The following is a 19,975-nucleotide window of genomic DNA, read 5'->3' on the forward strand; positions in this document are numbered from 1 at the left end:
AGGCAGCAGCACAGTAATGCAGCAACAATAGGGGACAATGGAGAGGCCACCAGACATAAAGTCACCAGGAAATACCGGGACTGAACTACACTGTGAACCAAAGAGACCCACGAGGCACACGCAGCGCATGCTGCCCAACAGCAGTGTCAGCCACGTGGAACATTCTCCATGATAGGTCACTTGGGAGGCCACAAAACAAGGCTCACCAAGTTCAAGAACACTGAGATAATTGTATTTTCCAACCACAATGCTATGATGCTAGACATCAACCCCAGGAGAAAAATAGAAATTTTTAAGGGAAAGATTTATTGTTGGGTGGGGGAAACCGATGGGCCCAAGGGAGGGAGCAAAGAAGAGAGAAGAGCAAAGAGGAGAGTGCATGTGTGGGAAGGGGGTCCTGTTATACCCTTTGTCGGGTGCAGGGAAACAGGAGCAGCGAATCCCATTAGGGTGGGGGTGGAGCTGACACCTGTGCTTGGGCCCTCTGGTCACCTGCCGTCCAGAAATGGTGGCAGGGCCTAGAGCCTAGGATAGTGTCTGGGACATAAACTGTACCACAGACAAGACCATGCCATTTTACTAACAATAATTAGATGAAATTTCCAACTTAATCCATCGACCAGCAATATTCATCTGTTAACCATTAACATAAAACATTGAAGTTTAAACAACCGCATCAGGTTGGGAAGTCAAGTTCTGTTCAATCCATAACAGTATCCTATCTTAATATTCTGAAATCTAGAAAGTAAATTAGAAAGTTAACCACAACCAACACACCCTATATAACATCACAAGGGCAAATGTAATCAGAAAAAAGAATTAGCTAGTTAACTAAATAAAATGGTTCAACAACAGAGTAGTAAGGGCAAATAAGATAGCTGCTGCCTTCTGGATTCTTCAGTTAGTAAGGAGACTAAACATACTCCATAGACTCACATCGGATTTCCTAGGTCTGGTTTACATTCTTCTGAAAAATAGAAAATTGACAATCTGTGAACGTAAAGACAAATGCTACAGAATAAACAATAAGGTAAAGAGAAAATTACAAGGAATTAAAAAAAAACCTTTAGACAATAAAAACAGAAATACAAGATATTCAAATTTGTGGGATACAGTAAAAGAAATTCCAAGAAAGAATAGAAAGCAATAAAACAAATACTTTAAAGAGAAGGAATATCTCAAATAAACAAACTAAAATCCCACTTCAAGAAAGTAGAAAAAAGAAGAATGAACAAGAGTAAGTAGAAGAAAGAAAATTATGAAGTCAGAGCAGAAACACATAAAACAACAGAACTGATCAACAATGCAAAGAGGGGTAAAAACACTGACAACACTGCAGTCAGTCAGAGGACACAGAGAGAGAAGTGCAGACTCAGCAACGCGGGGAGCTATCACAACGGATGCAACAGAAAGACACAGCGGCCGTGAAGGCACTGTGCAAAGGTGTGCGCTGTCAGACGGGGGAATCTGGAAGAGGTGGAAAATTCTTAGACACCTCTCTGCCAAGACTGCACATGAACAGAACATCAGAACAGACCAATAATGAGTAACAGGATTAAATCACTAAAACCCTCCAAAGACATTCCCAGGCTAGCTGGCTTCAGGGTAAGTTTTTAAAGAGTTAATGCCATGCTTTCATGAACTCTTCTGAAAGGCGTGGCAGAGCCGGGGACGCTTCCACACTCATGTCATAAAGCCAGAACCACCTGATACCTAAGCCATTCAAGGACATCACAAGAAAAGAAAATTACGGATCATTAACCATGATGACCGTATATGCAAATATCCTCAACAGGATACTAGCAAAGACGCTTCACCATGACACGTGGGATTTGTCCTTGTAATTTAAGGAGAGTTCAACATAGGTAAGTCAGGAAGTGTGATCCCTTCCACTAACAGAAAAATAAAAACATGACAGTATCAGCAGTTGCAGAGAATGCACTTCACACATTTCCGGATTCTTTTATGATTAAAAAACCTGTCATCAAACTAAGTGCAGAGGGAGGTACTCACCACGATAGAGGGCGCAGCGGCCAGGTCTCAGCCAGCCTCCTACTCCGTGTGATGACCAGGAAGCTCTTCCTCTGCAGATCAGGAACAAGCCACAGGCCTGGTTCTCACCTGCTGTGGTCAACACAGCGTCCTAGCCAGAGCAGTCAGGCAACAGAAGCAAGTGTAAGGCATCCACATGGACGAGCAAGAAGTGACGCTGTCTCTGTTAACAGGCAAAAATGAAGCTATACGCAGAGCTTTCTAAAGACTCCATCAAAAAGGGTTTCCCAGTTGGAGCTGGTAAGGGCAGTAAAGTTGCAGGATACAGAATCAACATACAAGCATCAGCAGTGGTCATCGCAGGTCAACAGGACGACTGACTAGAGGTGCAGCTCTGCTGACCCAGCCCTGTGAACCAGCCCATGGCCCCACCCACCTGACTAGGGCCATGGGAGGCCCCTGGGTGACCCACCCTGAGGGGCTCCACCTGCAGGGGCTGCAGGAAACAGCTGGGTGGCCCCACCCGCACCCTGCTGCTGCCCTGGAAGCCGTGAGGCAGCCCCGACACCCACTCAGGAGCCAGGAGGGGCAGAGCAGGTGTCCAGGAAGCAGTTGAGCGGCCCTGGCCTTCATCCTGTGTCCCCAGGAGGCTGCGATGGAAAGGCTGGGTGCTCACAGCTGAAGAGACGCTTCACATCGCCGGGGAGTGTACAGAGTGCAGCCGCTGCGGCGAATGGCACGGAGCTCCTCGGAAAGCCGGAGCAGAACCAGCACAGGACCCAGCCACGCCCCCAGCGCCCATGCGTTCACGGGAACGCGGGTCGGGCCGCTGAGGAGACACCTGCGCTCCCACGGTCTGCAGCACTGTTCTCAGCAGCCAGGTAAGGAGTCAGTCTCGGGGCCCATTAACAGACAAAGAATAAACACACACACACACACACACACGCACACATGGACACACACGCGCACACACATGCACACAGGCACACACACACATGCACACACACGCATGCACACACGCACACACATGCACACACATGCACACACAGGCACACGCACTGCTGTACTCTTCAGCCTTACAAATAAGGACGTCCTGGCATTCGTGACAACACGAGTAAGCTGCGGGCATCACGTTAACTCTAAAAAGCCCAGCACAGGACAGACCCACAGTCTCACTTACACAGGAAAGCTGAGAGGTTTCCACCCAGGGAGTGGACAATGGTGACCAGAGGGGATGGAGAGCTGATGACCAAAAGGCTCAAGCCTTCAGGGAGACGAGAGTGAGCCGGGCCTGCTGTGGGCAGGGTGGCGGCACTCACGGGTCGCGGACGGTGGGGCTTCAACAAATCACCACCTCATCGTAAAAGAGTGCTGACTCTGTATCATCAGCTTAATTATTCCACATCACGTGTGTACATCACATTTTCCTCATCAGCACATCCAGTGACACAGGATTAATGTATCCAGATTATATAGAAGTTATAAAAATACTAAATAAAATATGAAATTAGCGATATAAAACAGAAGGATTACAAATGTAATCATAGCTATATATATATATATATATATATATATTCAACCAGTTATTGAGAAAGACTTAACTGAGAAGTTAGCTAAATTCTATGCTGAATCCCAAAGATAGCACAAAACACAGAAAATGTGAATGGATTGGAAAAAAGCTTACACAAATGAGAAAGTTAACCGGAATGAAGTACAAATGCGGCATGAACATCAGACGGGCAAAGAGGCCGCTGCCTGGGACGCCTGCACCCCTAGCCTGGGGGCCTGGGCTGGAGCTCCCCCTCCGCTTCTGTGCACCCTGGGGGCAGCAGGTGACCGCTCACTGACGTGGGTCCCTGCCACCCATGCAGGAAACCCGGATGAGTCCCTGGCTCTTAGCTTCAGCCTGGCCAGCCCTGGCTATTGTGGGTGCTTGGGAAGCGAGCCTGCAGGTGGAAGACATCATAGCTTCTCTCTGCTTTCCAAATAAGTAAAATTAAGCACATGCACTGTGGAGTGTTAGTATCAGAAAAGGTAGTCGGCAGGTGCGCTGGCTGCGGATCTGAGAGGAAGCCGTGAAGCTGCACGGGAGGCCGCGCTGAGCCAGCAGGAACCCGAGTGGGAGACTGCGCGTTGCCTGACGGGGCCACATGCCCGGGCACTGCTCGCGGCAAGGCGGGAAGCCACAATTAAGAGTAGGATCTCGGGTGCCCAGTGCTTCAAGATCCAAGGTTCCAAAGAAGGAGACACCCAGCAGGAGTGGCGTTTGGTTTCTGGGTCCCTGTGAGGTGCAGGGTCAGTGTGAGAACCATCGGCGGGGCCGGCCCCGGTGAGGGCAGCGGGCTCACAGGACAGGGTAACGCAGGCGGCGTTTCCAGAGGAGGCGACGCCGACGGGCCGAGCTCATCAAACGCCCGGTACTGTTGACAGAACGGTGTGTGCATTGCATTGTTTGTTCATCTAGAACTCTTACTAAAAATATCCTTAGGCTACCATGTTTAATTGGAGTCCCGCAGGTCATCGTCCCTCAGGGATCCCATAGGGGTTTGTGCTCAAGCCCGAGCCGCTGACTTGAGAGCTGCGCAGATTGTCCCTGTCGGCAGTCCCTGTCGGCTCTACCAGCGAGGCTGCATAAAGCCCCCGCAGGCCCCGTGGCCAGAGTGCAGAGGCGCTGCCGAAGCCGCTGAGCCCGGCGACAACAGTTAGGCCACTGCAGAGTGAGGGCAGGTGCACAGACCTCGGCCGAGGCCAGAGCACTGAAGGTATTTAACGCGGCAGGGACCCTGCTGACCCCCGCTCCGTGTCCTCACAGCCCCTCCCTGACAAGGTGAAGGCCAGCCAGGTAAGCAACCTCACAGCTCTACACTGGTGTCCCCTGCGTGTGCTTGTGACAGGTTAGAACGGAGTGCTCCGTGTCTGCACGTGGCCAGCTGCGACGCCGAGGCCGTGCTGAGCTGTGGATCCACAGAACCCTGTGTGCACACTCTTGCCCGCCCCCTGAAAATGGTCTGGTGCGGTCTTTTTGTCAATTGCCTCTGAAGCAGCAGGTCAGAGCTGTCCATTTTAAGTTTCATATTTTGTTATTCATTTATGCACACATGCAAATAATAGCAAATACACACCTGCAAATAACATGCATGCAAATACATATGTGTAAATGCACACATGCAATCATACATGCAAATACTAGCAAACTGAGAGCAATGGCTGTCTCAGGTGCTGGACTCAGCATTCTGTTTACTGTGGTCAACCACATGACATGGAATACATGCTGAGGGTCTAAGCATTCCTCTCCTGGCACAGCACACACTCACGGCGCCGTGCAGTCCTTACTGCGATCCAGTTCCAGAAAGCTTCCCCCGGTTTCCTGGTGGGGAGGGGTAGAACTGAGGTGCTTGTTTATGCACAGGGCTGAATGTTTCTAATGCACCCCTCCCCTGACCCCCCCACCTCTCCCTGCTCCCTCCCTCACCCCTCCCTGCTCCCTACTCACCTCTCCCCGACCCTGATTACTACAATGAATGAGAAACACGTTGTGATCTTGAGAACAGAATGGGTGTAAGAATGAAAGGCAAAGGAGCAACGGCATCCCACTCAAGGCTCTGGGATTTCGGCCCTGCTGCCCTCCGTGTCCTGATTGTCCTGCCTCACCCCTCCTCCTCCACACCTCGGATGCCAGGCTCAGAGCACCGCTTCCGTCGGGGTGCGTAAATGAGAGCCCAGTTCCTGCAGCACCGGTGTGGCTGCTCACACGTGTGAGCCAGGCAGATGTGGGGAGCGCTGGCCAGGGCCCTGTCTGGTAAAGTCATTGGGGCCACTGGGCATCTTACAGAAGAGCCGTCAGGCACCTCAGGTGGGCACAAAAGCCTGGAGTCGGGGAAGCAGGGAAGGATGAGTGGGAGTGCAGGGGAGAGATGAGTGGGGGTGCAGGGGAGGGGTGAGTGGGGGAACAGGGAGCGGTGAGTGGGGGTACAGCGAGGGGAGAGTGGGGGCAAGGGAGGTGTGAGTAGGGAGCAGCGAGGGGTGAGTAGTGATCAGGGGAGAAATGAGTGGGAGTGCAGGGGAGGTGTGAGTAGGGAACAGGGAGAGGTGAGTGGGGGAGTAGGGAGAGGTGAGGGGGAGCAGGGAGAGGTGAGTGGGGGAGCAGGGAGAGGGGAGAGGTGAGTGGGGAGCAGGGAGGGGTGAGTATTGGAATAGGGAGCAGTGAGTGGGTGTACAGCGAGGGGAGAGTAGGGGTGCAGGGGAGGTGTGAGTAGGGAGCAGGAAGGGGTAAGTAGGGAGCAGGGAGAGGTGAGTGGGGGAGCAGGGAGAGGTGAGTGGGGGAGAAGGGAGAGGTGAGGGGGGAGCAGGGAGAGGTGAGGGGGAGCAGGGAGAGGTGAGTGGGGGAGCAGGGAGGGGTGAGTAGGGAGCAGGGAGCAGTGAGTGGGGGTACAGCGAGGTGAGAGTAGGGGTGCAGGGGAGGTGTGAGTAGAGAGCAGGACGGGGTGAGTAGGGAGTAGGGAGAGGTGAGTGGGGGAACAGGGAGGGGTGAGTGGGGGAGCAGGAAGGGGTGAGTAGGGGTCAGGGAGGGGTAAGTTAGGGAGCAGGGAGGGGTGAGTGGGAGAGCAGGGAGGGGTGAGTAGGGAGCAGGGAGAGGTGAGTGGGGAACAGGGAGAGGTGAGTGGGGGAACAGGGAGAGGTGAGTGGGGAACAGGGAGAGGTGAGTGGGGGAGCAGGGAGGGGTGAGTCTGGGGGCCTTGCTGGGGCAGACTGAGGTCAGAGGAGCCTTGACAATGACAAGCAAAGGGACTCCTCAGGTCCAGATTTAAGGTAAAAGCACACGCCCACATGCACAGACGCACCTTTGGGCCCTACTGCCCAAGGAAGCACCTCGCACCCGGAGGGAAGCGGCTTAGGCAGAACTTAGCTGGCGGTGGGGGAGTGTTCTTTCTACCGTGAGGGCTTTCCTTGCCAGCAGTCTGCCTTCTGCCCTCTCCACACCGAGCCTGGCCTGGCTGGCCAGGCTCCTGGCAAGCTGCCTGGACACACCCGGCACCTCGTGGGCAGTTTTCTGCAGACAGCTGCCTTCAGGAGGAGCCGGGGCAGGCCAGACCCGGTGTGTCCCGGACGTAAGAGGTGGCTCGGGTGAGACACTAGATGAGGCCGCTACAGAGCACGGGGAGAACGAGGCTGGGAGAGCTGTGTGCGCGCCCCCGAGGCCCCTCAGCTGCGGGATGCAGGGAGTCACGGAGGGACGAGCGGCCGCTCACGGGGCGCCCCTCTGCTCCTCCGTACACAGGTGAACGCAGGACGGGCTCCGTTGCATCAGCTCCGCGAGGGCACGTCAGAGGCGCCTGAGCGCGGGTTTGAGGCAGAGGCTTGCAGCTTACACGGAGCAGGGCGGTGCCTGCTCCTAGAACTCGCGGTCTTTGTGACCCGTCCCTTTCCAAGTGAGGCCGTGGACTTGGACCCATGAGCGGAGGGAATGAGACGACAGGCTCGGAGTTTGTGCTCCTGGGACTCTTCCCGGGCGTGCCACACCTGGGCATCCTCATGTGCCTCACCGTCCTGAGCTACGTCCTAGCCATGGCTGCGAACGCCACCCTGACCGTCCTCATCACGCTGGACGCCCGGCTCCACAAGCCCATGTACTTCCTCCTCAGCCAGCTGGCCCTGCTGGACCTGCTCTTCACATCCACCACCGTCCCCAGGACGGCCGCCGCCTTCTTCCTGGGGACCAAGACCATCTCCAGCACGGGCTGTGGGACGCAGCTGTTTTTCTGCCTCGCGCTGGGGGGAGCAGAGTGCCTGCTCCTGACTTGCATGGCCTGCGACCGTTACGTGGCCATCTGTCGCCCTCTGCGGTACCCTGTCCTCATGAACGGGAAGACCTGCCTGTCGATGGCCGTGGGGTCCTGGGTGGGGGGCAGCCTCAATTCCCTAGTGCAGACTGTGTATACCATGCGTTTGCCCAAATGCGGCCGCCTGGAGATTGACCACTTCTTCTGCGAGGTCATGGCCATTCTGAGGCTCTCCTGTGGGGACACCTTGACGTACAGGTTGACGATACTTGGGGTGGGCATTGTGCTGCTGCTGGTTCCCTTTGGCGTCATCTTCTCCTCCTACGCCGTCATCTTCCTCACTGTCCTGCGCATGAGTTCCCGTGAGGGGAGGCGGAAAGCGCTGGCCACCTGCTCCTCCCACCTGGTGGTGGTGAGCCTCTTCTACGGTCCCACTGTCTTCACCTACACGACCCCGGTTCCACACACAGCCCGCCCAGGACCAGGCCGTGTCTGTGTTCTTTGCAGTCGTCACCCCCACGCTGAACCCCTTCGTTTACAGCCTGAGAAACAGAGACGTCTTAGAGGCATTGAGGAGGGCTTTGAGACCCACAGCGCTCTTATCTCCTACAGTCCTGTGACTGCTTGGTGATGGCTGTGTAAGCCACCAACCCCACAGCCCGCCATGCCTGCCTCTTAACCACGGCCGGCCGGTCTGACTCCTGAGGACGCAGTCACTTGCTGACACTGCTCGGGCAACCCAGGCACATGTCTTTGGTGTGTTAGGTCACTTTTGTTTTTTCCCCTCTGCTGATATTTTTATCCTGAATGACAGCGCTGTGGGTGCTGGCTTGCTCATGCCTTTCACAATGCTTACGTCACACGTACTCACGGCAAACACACAAAGGCAGAGAACAGGATGGGGGTTACGAGAGCCTGGGGTTCAAGGGCAAGGGGAGAGGGCGAGGGTGAGGGCACTGCATCTCAGACAGGAGGGGCAGGCCCAGTGACCTACCGCACAGTGGTGAGCGCAGCTAATGAGCACACGTCCTGCTCCCAAAACTGCTGCAGGTGCAGACTGCAAGCTTCACCCCAAAAAGAAGAGGAAATGAGATGAAGTGATGGGTAAGCTAACTAGCTGGATTTAATCTTTCTGTAATGTACACAAAACTGCATAAATAATACAATCACAACTTATAAACTGAAAAATAAAATGACCTGACAGGTGAACGTTTATTCTTGAAAGGATTAATAATAGAAAGAACGCTTGCCCATCGTTGTTGGAACTCCACACCCAGCCACTGCTGGCGGTACTGAGGCTCCTCAGGACAGCTGAGGCGGCGCTGCCCACGGTCAGCAGCCCCACACGCAGGGGCTCGCGGGGAGCAGAAACCGATATACTGAAGCACACTCACTCTCCCGTCTCACAAGAGCCAAGGCATGGAGCCAACCCAACTGTCCATCCCAGATGGATGGCTAAGGAAATCCCTGCATGAGGTCACACAGTGGGTAGGAAGGCACTAGATTCTGTCACTTAAGACAAGACGCTCGGGTGAGCGTGAGTGAGATGAGCCAGGCTCAGAGAGACAAATTCTGCAAGGCCTCACTCACCTAGGGGACCCAAAACCGTAGATTCCTATGAGCAGCCCAAGTAGGTAGCAGAATGGAGGTTAGCAGGGCTGGGCTGCATGTATGAATTTCAAACATTTTTACCATAAAAACATTTCTAATTCCATTTTTCCATGAATTTTTCAAAGCACCCATATACTTCAAAACATCATGTTGTACAAAATAATGTTATCAGTCAATTTAAGAATTCAAACACCAAAAAGGGCTTCAAGGCCAGAAATTAGTAAATTTACTGAGATATGTAAGTATTAGGCAAACAGAAAAAGCAAGTTAATGCTGTAACTTCAACATCATTTAAGTAAATAGGCAGGTCAGACACTCATCGGACATGTGGCATGACCACAGTGCGCGTAAGCTGTGCTTGGGGGTGGGCTTTGCTCTCCTTCATTTTTGGGGTGCAGTTTTCTGTGTGCTCCCCAGAGGCTGCCCGAGGCCAGCCCCTGTCCACATCGGTGTGGTCCGTGCCTGGTCATCCCACCCAGGCACTGAGCCCAGCGTCTGCAAGCACGTGCTCCCGGAAACTGCACCCCCCCAGGGAGCGGCAGCCTCTCCCCCACCCGGGTTGCACCTGGCCAGGAATGGACCCTAGGACCACACGTAGATACAGACCCAATAACGGGCACGACCCCATGGAAGTGACAGGTGCTGAGATGACCACACGTGGGAGCCAGGCGAGGGAAGGCTGGTGTGAGGGACAGAGATCCCGGCCGGACGGTGGGGTGTCGTAGCAGGGTCCCCTGGGCCCCCCGAGTCCCCACGGTTTCTCCAGCACTGACTGCTGCTGGGAAGCCCTCCTGAGCGCTGCCGCCGTGGTGAGGAAGCTGGATGCGCGGCTCCGTCGCTGAGGGTCGTGCACGGGGAAGATGAGGAACAGAGCCACGGATCCCCTGCCAAGGACAAGTCTCCTGAGAAGAGATGGGCCTTGGAGGCTCACGCCCCGATGGGCTGTTAGCACGCCCCAACCTGGCCCATCCTCAGTGGAAGGAGAGAAACGGAGCCCAGTGCTGACGGGCTGGGCACGGGTGCTCTCTTGCCACGGCGCTGGTGGGAGTAGTTTCCCTCGATTCTGGGGAAGACTGGACAGTCTAGATTTCGTGAAAGCAGAACTCTGTGTGTTAATTTCCCCAGCCCCAGAACCTAGAGGGTCACTTTGGACATACAAGTCTCGCTCAACAGACACTTGGCCAAATGGACACTGCGTGTCGGGTCCTGTTGTCGCAGGAGTTCTGGGGTTGGCGTGCGGGAGGCGTGCGGGAGCAGTGGCCGCAGTCTGCTGCTCCACCACTCAGGTCTGGGTCTCTTCCCCACGAGCGGTGCCGGCTGCTTCCTTTTACCGAATCCCTCGGAAATGACACTGCGTCCGTGTCGCAGCTTGTGCTGTTAGGGTTGTGATGTTACCGCTCTGTGGACCACTGCCTCTCCTCTTCCACCGGGCCACAGCTTCTCTCCCATTGGCTCCCCGAGCACCGGGGTCTCCTGGGCTACAACTTTTCTTCTCTGCCAGGTTCCCCGAGGAGTGCGGCAGTCTTCGGTGCCACAGCTCCTGCTGTCTGCCGGATCCTTGTCTGGGACGAGTGAGGCACTGGCACAAGGAGGGAGTGAGTAAAGAGAAGGTTTACAGAAGGAGGCAGAGAAAGCCCCCTCCCTGGTAGCCACAGGGCTGCTCCCCAAGTGCCACCTACAGCACTGGCATCCCACCTGGGAGCTGGTTTGAGTCCCTGCTGCTCCACTTCTAGTCCGGCTCCCTGCCAATGAGCCTGGGGAGAGCAGCAGAGGATGGCCTGGGGCTTTGGCCCTTGCCACCACATGGGAGACCCAGAAGAAGCTCCTGGCTCTGGCTTCAGCCTGGCTCAGCCCCCGCCATTGCAGCCATCTGAGGAGTAAACCAGCTAAAGGAAGTTCTCTCTCTCTCTCTCTCTCTCCCTCTCTCCCTCTCTCCCTCTCTCCCTCTCTCCGTCTCCCCCTCTCCCCCTCTCCCTGCCCCCCTGTAACTCTGACTTTAAAATAAATAAATCTTAAAAATCAAAACTGCCTGGCTGGGATTTTTACACAATTCTAAAGGTTCAAGTTCACCTGATTGGTCAAGTTGCATGATAATGAGGTATTATATATAAACCAACCAGGGAGTCAGCAGAGCCTGAGTATGATTGGCTTGACCAGGAACCAATCACAGAGCCCACACTACATGTGGACGTGGGGAGTGTGTTCAAACAGGTCTGTGGCAGGCGGCTCCGTTCAGCAGATGGAACCACATCTGGAGGTGACGTTGAACCTGTGTCCCACCCTCCGTCCCTCAGAGTTCCTGCATGGCTAAGTCAGGTGGGGGTCTTCCTTTCCTTCCCAGGGCCCTGGGGTCCCTATCAGAGGCAGGAGGAGTCTATGTCTCCTCCCCAGGAGATGGGGCACATGCTTTCACCACATTCCTTTTTTTAAAATTTTTAAAAATACTTACTTGAAAGAATTACAGAGAGAGAGGGAGAGACAGGGATAGAGGTCTTCCATCTACTGGCTCACTCTAGATGACCACAATGGCCAGGGCCAATGGTAACATCAATGGCAGGTCCTGGCCTTCCTGGGAAATGCCCTTCTGACTCACCACCGTGAGGTGGGAGGAGCAGGTGGCCAAGACCTTCTGCCTGCCCTGCCGTCTGTCGCACAGCTCCCTCTCTCCTGTGTGACAGCCGTCTGTCGCACAGCTTCCTCTCTTGTGTGTGACAGCCATCAGTCACAGCTCCCTCTCTCCTGTGTGACAGCCATCTGTCACAGCGCCCTCTCTCCTGTGTGACAGCCATCTGTCACAGCACCCTCTGTCCTGTGTGACAGCAGTCTGTCACAGCTCCCTCTCTCCTATGTGACAGCCGTCTGTCACAGCTCCCTATCTCCTATGTGACAGCCGTCTGTCACAGCTCCCTCTCTCGAGTGTGACAGCCGTCTGTCTCACAGCTTCCTCTCTGCTTGCATGAGTTGAGTTGTGTTGCAGTGTTCTGTGCTGCAGCTTCTCTTCTCTGTTCCGTTCTTTGTCTCCTGCCCACAAGGAATGAGGCCACAGGCAGGAAGGGGAGCCGAGTAAGGAAGTTTACTGAAAGAAAAGAGAAAGCACCAGGCACCTGCGGCCCCAAGAGAGGGGCTGGGCAGCACCGCCTGGCTCTCATATGTATGTGTTTCTAAAGGAAGAAGTTTGCCTGATTGGTCAAGGTATATGCTAATGAGGTAGTCTATGAGAACCTATCAGGCAAGCAGCTGAGCCTGACTGTGATTGGTTTGGCCATGAACCAATCATCAGAGGGAAGTTAGGCCTAAGCCCACATGGGCCCATGGTGGGCGGGGCCTGGTGAGAAGCAGGAACCAATCAGCAAGGCCAGGAGTGGCCAGCAGCCACAGGACTCAGTACGGTCACCCAACAGCAGTGTCCTGGTCTGCTCAGCTAGGTGCCTGCCCTCCAGGGGCCGCTGCGTCACTACCATAATTTTCAAGATAACACATGGACCTTCTGAGCCAGCACTTCATTAAATTTGCCCTTGAAGAGTTAAAAATAAAGGTGTTGGCTGGCGCCGTGGCTCAATAGGCTAATCCTCCGCCTGCGGCACTGGCACACTGAGCTAGACACAAAGCTGGTATCCCGAAGCTGCAGAGGCTGGCGGCAGCGATGACTACACGCACGTGAACCAGGAGCTTGGCGGGACCAGCACGTGGGGAGTGTGCAGACGGTCAACTGCAATCTTAGGAGCAAACAGATGCGCAGGCAGCTTGCGCTTGGCATAAGCAACCCCCAAGGCCGACATCAGAGGTGGAGACTAAGGCTGTTGTCCAGTCTAGAGTCCCAGTTCCAACTTTGTTCTCTGTCCCTACACAACACTCAGGACCAGAACCCACCGATGGAAGCAGTGCTCAGATTGGCAGAGTTAGCAGCCAGCAGGGCGGCGGTGAGCGTGTCCAGGCGGCACGTCTCTATCTGAGGTGCTCCCAGATTGCTCCAACAGCCACACTTCCCACGCGCTGGTGGCAGCTGCCACAGGGAAGGTTCACACACAGAACTGTGCAGCTACGTGTGGACAGATTGCTCAGGGAGGGGTGCAAGTCTGGGAAGAGACCCTCTGAGGTGTCAGGGAGGGCCTCACAGGAAGAGAGTGAACAGGGAGAGAAGCCCACGTGGCCGTCCATGGACACAGTGGCCCCGGGGTGTGCAGTGCACTGACCCAGAGTCCAACCCTTCCCCTGCAAGGCAGGGAAGCTGGAGCGTGGAATGTGCATGTTTAGCTGTGGAGATCATGACAGCTCATCGTGTGAGACAAAGGCATACTCACATGATGCTGCCCTGAAGAGTACACGCTCACACCTCTAACGTGTACCCCGATAGGTGCACCCCACACCTGAGGGCTCAATAAGCCCCTTTCATGAGCATCTTGCACTACAGGAGATGCCATCAGGGTGCAGGCTGGCCTTTGGAATTCCAATGATTTGCTCTGCCAAATACCACGCACGCTTGGCAAAGGTGAACCCATTTTGAGACCCAAGCATGGGTTCCGAATATATATATGTAGGAACTTTAGAGTCTTCAGAGCTGATTTAATGGAAACATAAAAGAATTTTAATATGTCCCTACTTGATAAGGCTCCAGGGATATTTACAATAAAAGCAAAGCAGCCTCCCGCGGAGGTCTGGGACTCACAGCCAAAACTTCATTCAGAAAGAACTCTCATCATGGTCTCCTAAAGCCATGAGTGCAAAACGGCTCCCCCCAGCCCGGCTGCTGCTCTGCTCACCCCCACAGCCCGTCACTCTCTCTGCTCCCTAGGAAGCCCCGCACCTCCCCGCCAGCTTCCGGAGTGCAGCCAGCACCTCCTTGTTCCTCAGGCTGTAGATGAGGGGATTCAGCATGGGGGTGAGCACATTGCTGAAAACAGACAGCGCCTGGTCTTGCTCTGGGCTGTGGGAAGAGGTGAAGCTCATGTAAATGAAGATATTCGGACCAAAGAAGAGACTCACCACCGTGAGGTGGGAGGAGCAGGTGGCCAAGACCTTCTGCCTGCCCTTGACAGAGCTCATGCGGAGCACGGCGAGGAAGATGAGTGTGTAGGAGGCTGTGATGAGACCGAAGGGGACGACCAGCAGCACCACGCTACTCACTACCACCACAGACTGATACACGGATGTGTCCTCACAGGACAGCTTGATGAGGACGGGCACCTCGCAGAAGAAGTGCTGGATCTCCCGGGACCCACAGATGGGGAAGTGCAGAGGGTAAACCGTGTGAACCAAGGAGCTGACCGAGCCTCCAACCCAACACCCAGAAACCATGTGCAGGCAGAACCTGGGGCTCATGATGGCGGGGTAGCGCAGCGGGTTGCACACAGCCACGTAGCGGTCGTACGCCATGAGGGTCAGGATGAGGCACTCAGACGTCCCCAGCAACAGGAAGAAGAAGCTCTGTGTCCCGCAGCCAACCCAGGAGATGCCCCTCTCCCCTGTGAAGAAGTTGGTGGCCATCTTGGGGACGATGGTGGAGGTCAGTGTCAGGTCGATGAGGGAGAGCTGGCTGAGCAGGACGTACATGGGCGTGTGCAGCCGGGCGTCCCCCAGGATCAGGACGATCAGAAGGGCGTTTCCCAGGAAGGCCAGGACGTAGATGAGGACCACGGCGGCATTGAGGAGCAGGGAGTGCCGGGACCCAGGGAAGAGCCCGGCCAGGAGGAAGTCCGTGGCCGAAGAGGCGTTCCCACCCACCATGCCGCTGCACGGCCACGAGGGAGACCACTGGAGTCACTACCATGTGTGACACCTCGTGTCAGTCTGGGGGCCAGAAGTTCTAGAACCTTCCCCCCAGCTCCGGGTTCTCACGTAGCCTTTGCCCCCATCTCAGGGAGAGCACTTTCCCGTGTCTCTTGAACAATCGCCTGACTTGGTAAATACAGAAGACTGGACACACGATCCACGCCAGCACTAACCGGCCTCTGCTGAGCTGAGTTCTTCCGATTTTCTTCTTTCTTTCTAAGTTGGAGAATCCTGTAAATACTAACACCCATTTCTAGAAATACAGGCTTAAACTGCTGTACACTGCTCATGTTAGCCATGGGACCTAGCTAACAACTTTTGTGCATCAGAGCAAAAATGAAGGAAATTCTAATCAGTTCTTTCAATTTGCCTTTATAAATTATAAATCAATTACTTGGTTTCATTCTAATGAAATATCCTACTGTTTGCTTGCCTCTTGGTGGGTAATTGTCTTTATGCTATACATAGGGTGAGAGAAATTGCTAGACGCACAGAACTGCCAACCATCAGTTTTCTGTTTTACTGACCAAGGAAAGCTCTTGTATTCAATAGAGAATCCTGCACCCACAGTGACTGATGAAACGTCTGTCCTGTGCTTAGACACAGACCTCGAGCTCTGCTCAGTGGTCTCCGCGCTCCCGGCCCCGCTGCTCGTGCCGCTGCACCTCTGCTCTCTGCAGGGTGAGCAGCTCCAGGAGCGCAGCCCCCGCACTTGGACAGACACCTGCATGCAATGATCTTCTGGCGAGCGCCAGGCCTTTCCCTGGCAAGTCGGCTCACCGAACAGTGGCCGCCCCACCCCAGCCGGGAGAGACAGTGCTGCCAGGCAGAAGTTTCCAGATGCTCGGCCTCCCGACCAGAGGGGCTCTGCTCAGCACGGTCAAAACTCCCTGAAGTCCAGTCTGTTGCTGCAGCCAGAGACCCCTAACGTAAAGCCACACCCCGCTTGGGCTTACACTAGCTGTTCTCCCCTGGCCGTCTGTATTCACAGTACTGTGTGGCTTTTGGACAAAAGATCAGTTAAGAAGAAAAACCACTGCTTTGACTTGAGCCGTCGCTCTGGTGAACTATAAAATGTGGCGGGACTGGCTGACCTTCTCGGCCAGTGACCATGAGCACAAATTCACTTCTCACCACGCTCACATCAGTTCAGGGAGTACCACTGATGAGTGCGTGGGCAGCCTGCGTGGTCCACTCACTATCATAGCACACTTGCTGAGCGCTCACGAGGGCAGCAGTGACCTGGGACAGGGCCTAAGCAGAACAGAGGCCAGTGTGCAGCGCTGCCCAGCACCAGCCCCTGCGGTGCCCCTTGACAGTGGGCGTCAGCACCTTTAACTGTCCCATTCTCTAATCTGCCTGTGCTCCAGACACCACCTGTCTGCTATAAGGCTGTGGGCTTACAACTCAGAGAATGCAACTGTCAAGTTTAGACACAGCCAACTAATCTTAAACACTAAAAACTGGAGCAAAGGAACATTCAAATGTGTCTAGCTCACTCCCGCTTTAACTTAACAATCATCAGACTTTTACTTTGTATCTTGTAAATGCATATTAACTAGCAGCCAACCAGCTGAACCAAGCGGGGGATACCTTTTAGGAAGGAAAATCTGTGGGGACTGAAACCACACCCAAAGTCAGCAAACGGCCATAGCTCAGGAAGCAAACCACCACAAGCCACAGGATAAGTTCACTGTGTTGTCCTACCTGCTGACTGCGTTTGGGCACATGATGGTGCCCCGTGTTCTACTGGGTTTGGTCAGACAAGAGTACAGATCACACCACAACCCCTGCCTTAAACCCTCAACAAAAAGCAGCTCAAAATGGATCAGTATTTTAAACATAAGATGAGAAACCGTAAAACCACTGGAGGAAAACACAGGGCAAGAACTCCAAGACATCGGCACAGGCAGTGGCTTTTTGGATCAGACTCCCAAAGTCCCAGCAATAAAGACAAAAGTAGACAAATGGGAGTGCATAAAGCCAAGGAGCTTCTGCACAGCCCAGGAAAGCGCAGAGGGAGGAGAGAGCTGACAGAATGGGATCATATGTCTGCAAACCTTGCGTCTGGATCTTCCACACAGACCCCAAACAGAAATACCGATTCCAGGCAGACTTCCCCTCGACGCGGACCCTGAGCAGGCTGAGCCTAACACAGGCGCTTCCACCTGTGAGAGACACAGTCGCCGAAGTCTGACATGCGCGAGAATCAGCATCGGCCGCGTGAATTCTCTATAGAACGAGTGTTACCAGGCAAGCAGTAGGATGTGTTCCTTCCTGTCTGGCATTGGCCTTGCATGCTGCTTGTGTCCAGCCCCTCCCCCGTGGGATCCCGTGCTGACACAGGACCTTCCACAGTCACACACGGCTTCTCATGGTGCAGCATGAGCCCCCTCTGTGAAGGGGAGTGAGTGCAGCTGGCCCCACGCAGATGGAGGATCACGCATTTCTGCAAATGCCCGCCGTGTCCACGGTTCTGAACACTCGGAAGGGGGGAGGCTGGTGTGTATTTCAGCTGAGCTCTGCCTGGCAGAGCTGTAATTTGTCATCAGGTCTGGTGCTGAGACCTTCACAGGGAACAGCCCCGGGGAGCAGAGTCCCCAGACTCCAATTAACTTGGATCTCAGACCAAAACAATGAACCTCAGAAATTAGGAAAAACGGTGTGAAACAGATTTTCCTCACCACAGAAAATATTCCAGTGCTTCCAGCCCCACGGTGAATGTCAGGCAGCGTGAGGACAGTTCAGACCGGGCTCTGTGGATTTCACGTGAGGAGGGTCGGCTTGCACTATCCTCACCCTCTCTCTCACACTCTGTCCCCCGTATGTCTTATAACGTAGTTCTTTTTGAAGCAGCTGGAGAATCCCATAGCTTCTTTTCAGTGTATAAATAATATTAATATTGAAGATCAAACAAATCTAAATGAAAAGACCATGTCTCCCACTTGATGACTATCATTTGTTCAGATAATTTGATTATCTGAGCATTATGTATGGTATCTGTAATGGCCTCACCAGTGAGGGTCTCTTGCATAATCATATAAGATGTGCTGTACCATCCTCTAGAATGTTCCCCAGCCAGTGAGCATGATGAACATCCCAGCCACCCACAGCCGGGTCTCTTCGCCCCACCCGAGGTCCCATACATCCTCTGAAGTCCCAAAACTTCCTTTCTCTAGGAACAGTCTGAGGGCCTGGGACTCATTCAGACATAGGCACAAGAAAAACAACAACAACAAAAAATTATTGGGTGGGGCTGGTGCCATGGCACAGTAGGTTAATCCTCTGCCTGTGGCGCCAGCATCCCATATGGGTGCCAGTTCTCATCCCGGCTGTTCCTCTTTCAATCCCGCTCGCTACTATGGCCTGGGAAAGCAGTGGAAGATGGCCCAAGTCCTTCAGCCCCCAAACCTACGTGGGAGACTCAGATGAAGCTCCTGGCTCCTGGCTTTGGATGTGTGCACCTCAAGCCATTGTGGCCATTTGGGGAGTGAACCAATGGACAGAAGACCTTGCTTTCTCTGTCTCTCCCTCTCACTGTCTGTAACTCTAGCTCTCAAATAAATAAACAAAATATTTTTTAAAAATTATTGGAAAATAATCAGTAAACACACATATCCGCTGAATTCCTTTGGCACCAACAGGGAATTGTCAGCTCAAAGTGAATGGAGAGAAAGGGAGGCAAACGGGTGTTTTCCATGAGCTGGAGACAAAAGCATCAGAGTGAAACTCACATCTGCACATGTCAGAAAGGTCCACACCTGCGGCTCTCAGGAGGCTTCTAAGGACCAGGACAACTTCCCTGGGCTGTGCAGTAGAGCACTAGACAAACCGCTGTTTAGGCTGAATGTGGACGTTATCAAATGCATGAAGTTTATATACCTTAAATAAAAGGTGTCTTGGTTAAAAAAATTAAAAAGAATATAGCTCCTTAAGGACAAAGACAACACTGATTTATTTGCTTATTTGTTTTTGCGTTAATTATACATAATTATCTTTATATATTTATATGTATGCATGTATGTATATCACATCTGATTTATCTTTATATCACCTGCACTAGTGGTTAGCAAAATACCACCAAATCCGGCTGGCTGCCTGTTTTGGGCTGGCCTGTGAGGTAAGAAATTTATGGAAGGGGCCAGCATTGTGGCATAACGGGTTAAACTGTAGCCTATGATATAGGCATCCCATGTGGGCACCAGTTCATGTCCTGGCTGCTCCACTCCCAGTCTAGCTCCCTGCTACAGACCTGGGAAAAGCAGCAGAAGATGGTCTAAGAACTTGGGCCCTGCCATCCAGATGGGAGACCCAGATGAAGCTCCTGGCTCCTGGCTTCAGCCTGGCCCAGCCTTGGCTTTTGGGGACATCTGGGGTGTGAACCAGCAGGTGGAAGATCTCCTTCCCTGTCTCTCCCTCACTCTCTGCAGCTCTGACTTTCAAATAAATAAATCTTTTTTTAAAAAAAGAAAATCATGTACGATTCCAATTTCAGGGCCTCTAAACACAGTTTATTGGAATATATCAGGCTCATTCTGGCACACACTGGCTGCAGCAGTGTCCACACCTGCAGAGCTGAGAGTGCGACAAAGCCTGGACCATTTACCATCTGCTCTTTACAAAGGCGTGTCAGCCTGTGGCTTCCGCTACCTCTCTGTTTTGTGGACATCATGAGGGGATGATACCGCCTTCAGTGGAGTCGCCTTTCAGAGAGAGGAGTTGATACCGTATGCATATGATGGTGGATGAGGGGACACAGTTAATTCTCGTTCATTACAGATGAGACACGCCTGCACTTGGGGGCTGGCACTGTGATGCAGTAG

At 53.6% G+C, this 19,975-nt stretch overlaps 1 protein-coding gene, 1 long non-coding RNA gene and 1 pseudogene across 2 annotated transcripts in view; 2 read left to right on the forward strand and 1 right to left on the reverse strand.

Annotated features, from left to right (window-relative positions):
• LOC127485501 (uncharacterized) overlaps positions 1–19,975 on the forward strand; it is a 178,624-nt gene that overhangs the window by 4,771 nt on the left and 153,878 nt on the right. The gene's annotated exons all lie outside the window — the stretch shown is intronic.
• LOC100347384 (olfactory receptor 2AJ1-like) lies at positions 7,441–8,920 on the forward strand (annotated as a pseudogene).
• On the reverse strand, positions 14,172–17,361 carry LOC138850014 (olfactory receptor 2L3-like). Its single transcript, XM_070075722.1, has one exon. The coding sequence runs from the start codon at positions 15,105–15,107 to the stop codon at positions 14,172–14,174; it is 936 nt and encodes a 311-aa protein (XP_069931823.1). The 5' UTR covers positions 15,108–17,361.

This window comes from Oryctolagus cuniculus, chromosome 6 (genome assembly GCF_964237555.1).
Source record: "Oryctolagus cuniculus chromosome 6, mOryCun1.1, whole genome shotgun sequence".
NCBI lineage: Eukaryota > Metazoa > Chordata > Mammalia > Lagomorpha > Leporidae > Oryctolagus > Oryctolagus cuniculus.

Excerpts from the sequence above, each read along its gene's own strand:
- LOC138850014 (XM_070075722.1), bottom strand. The coding sequence starts at position 15,107 with ATGGTGGGTGGGAACGCCTCTTCGGCCACGGACTTCCTCCTGGCCGGG.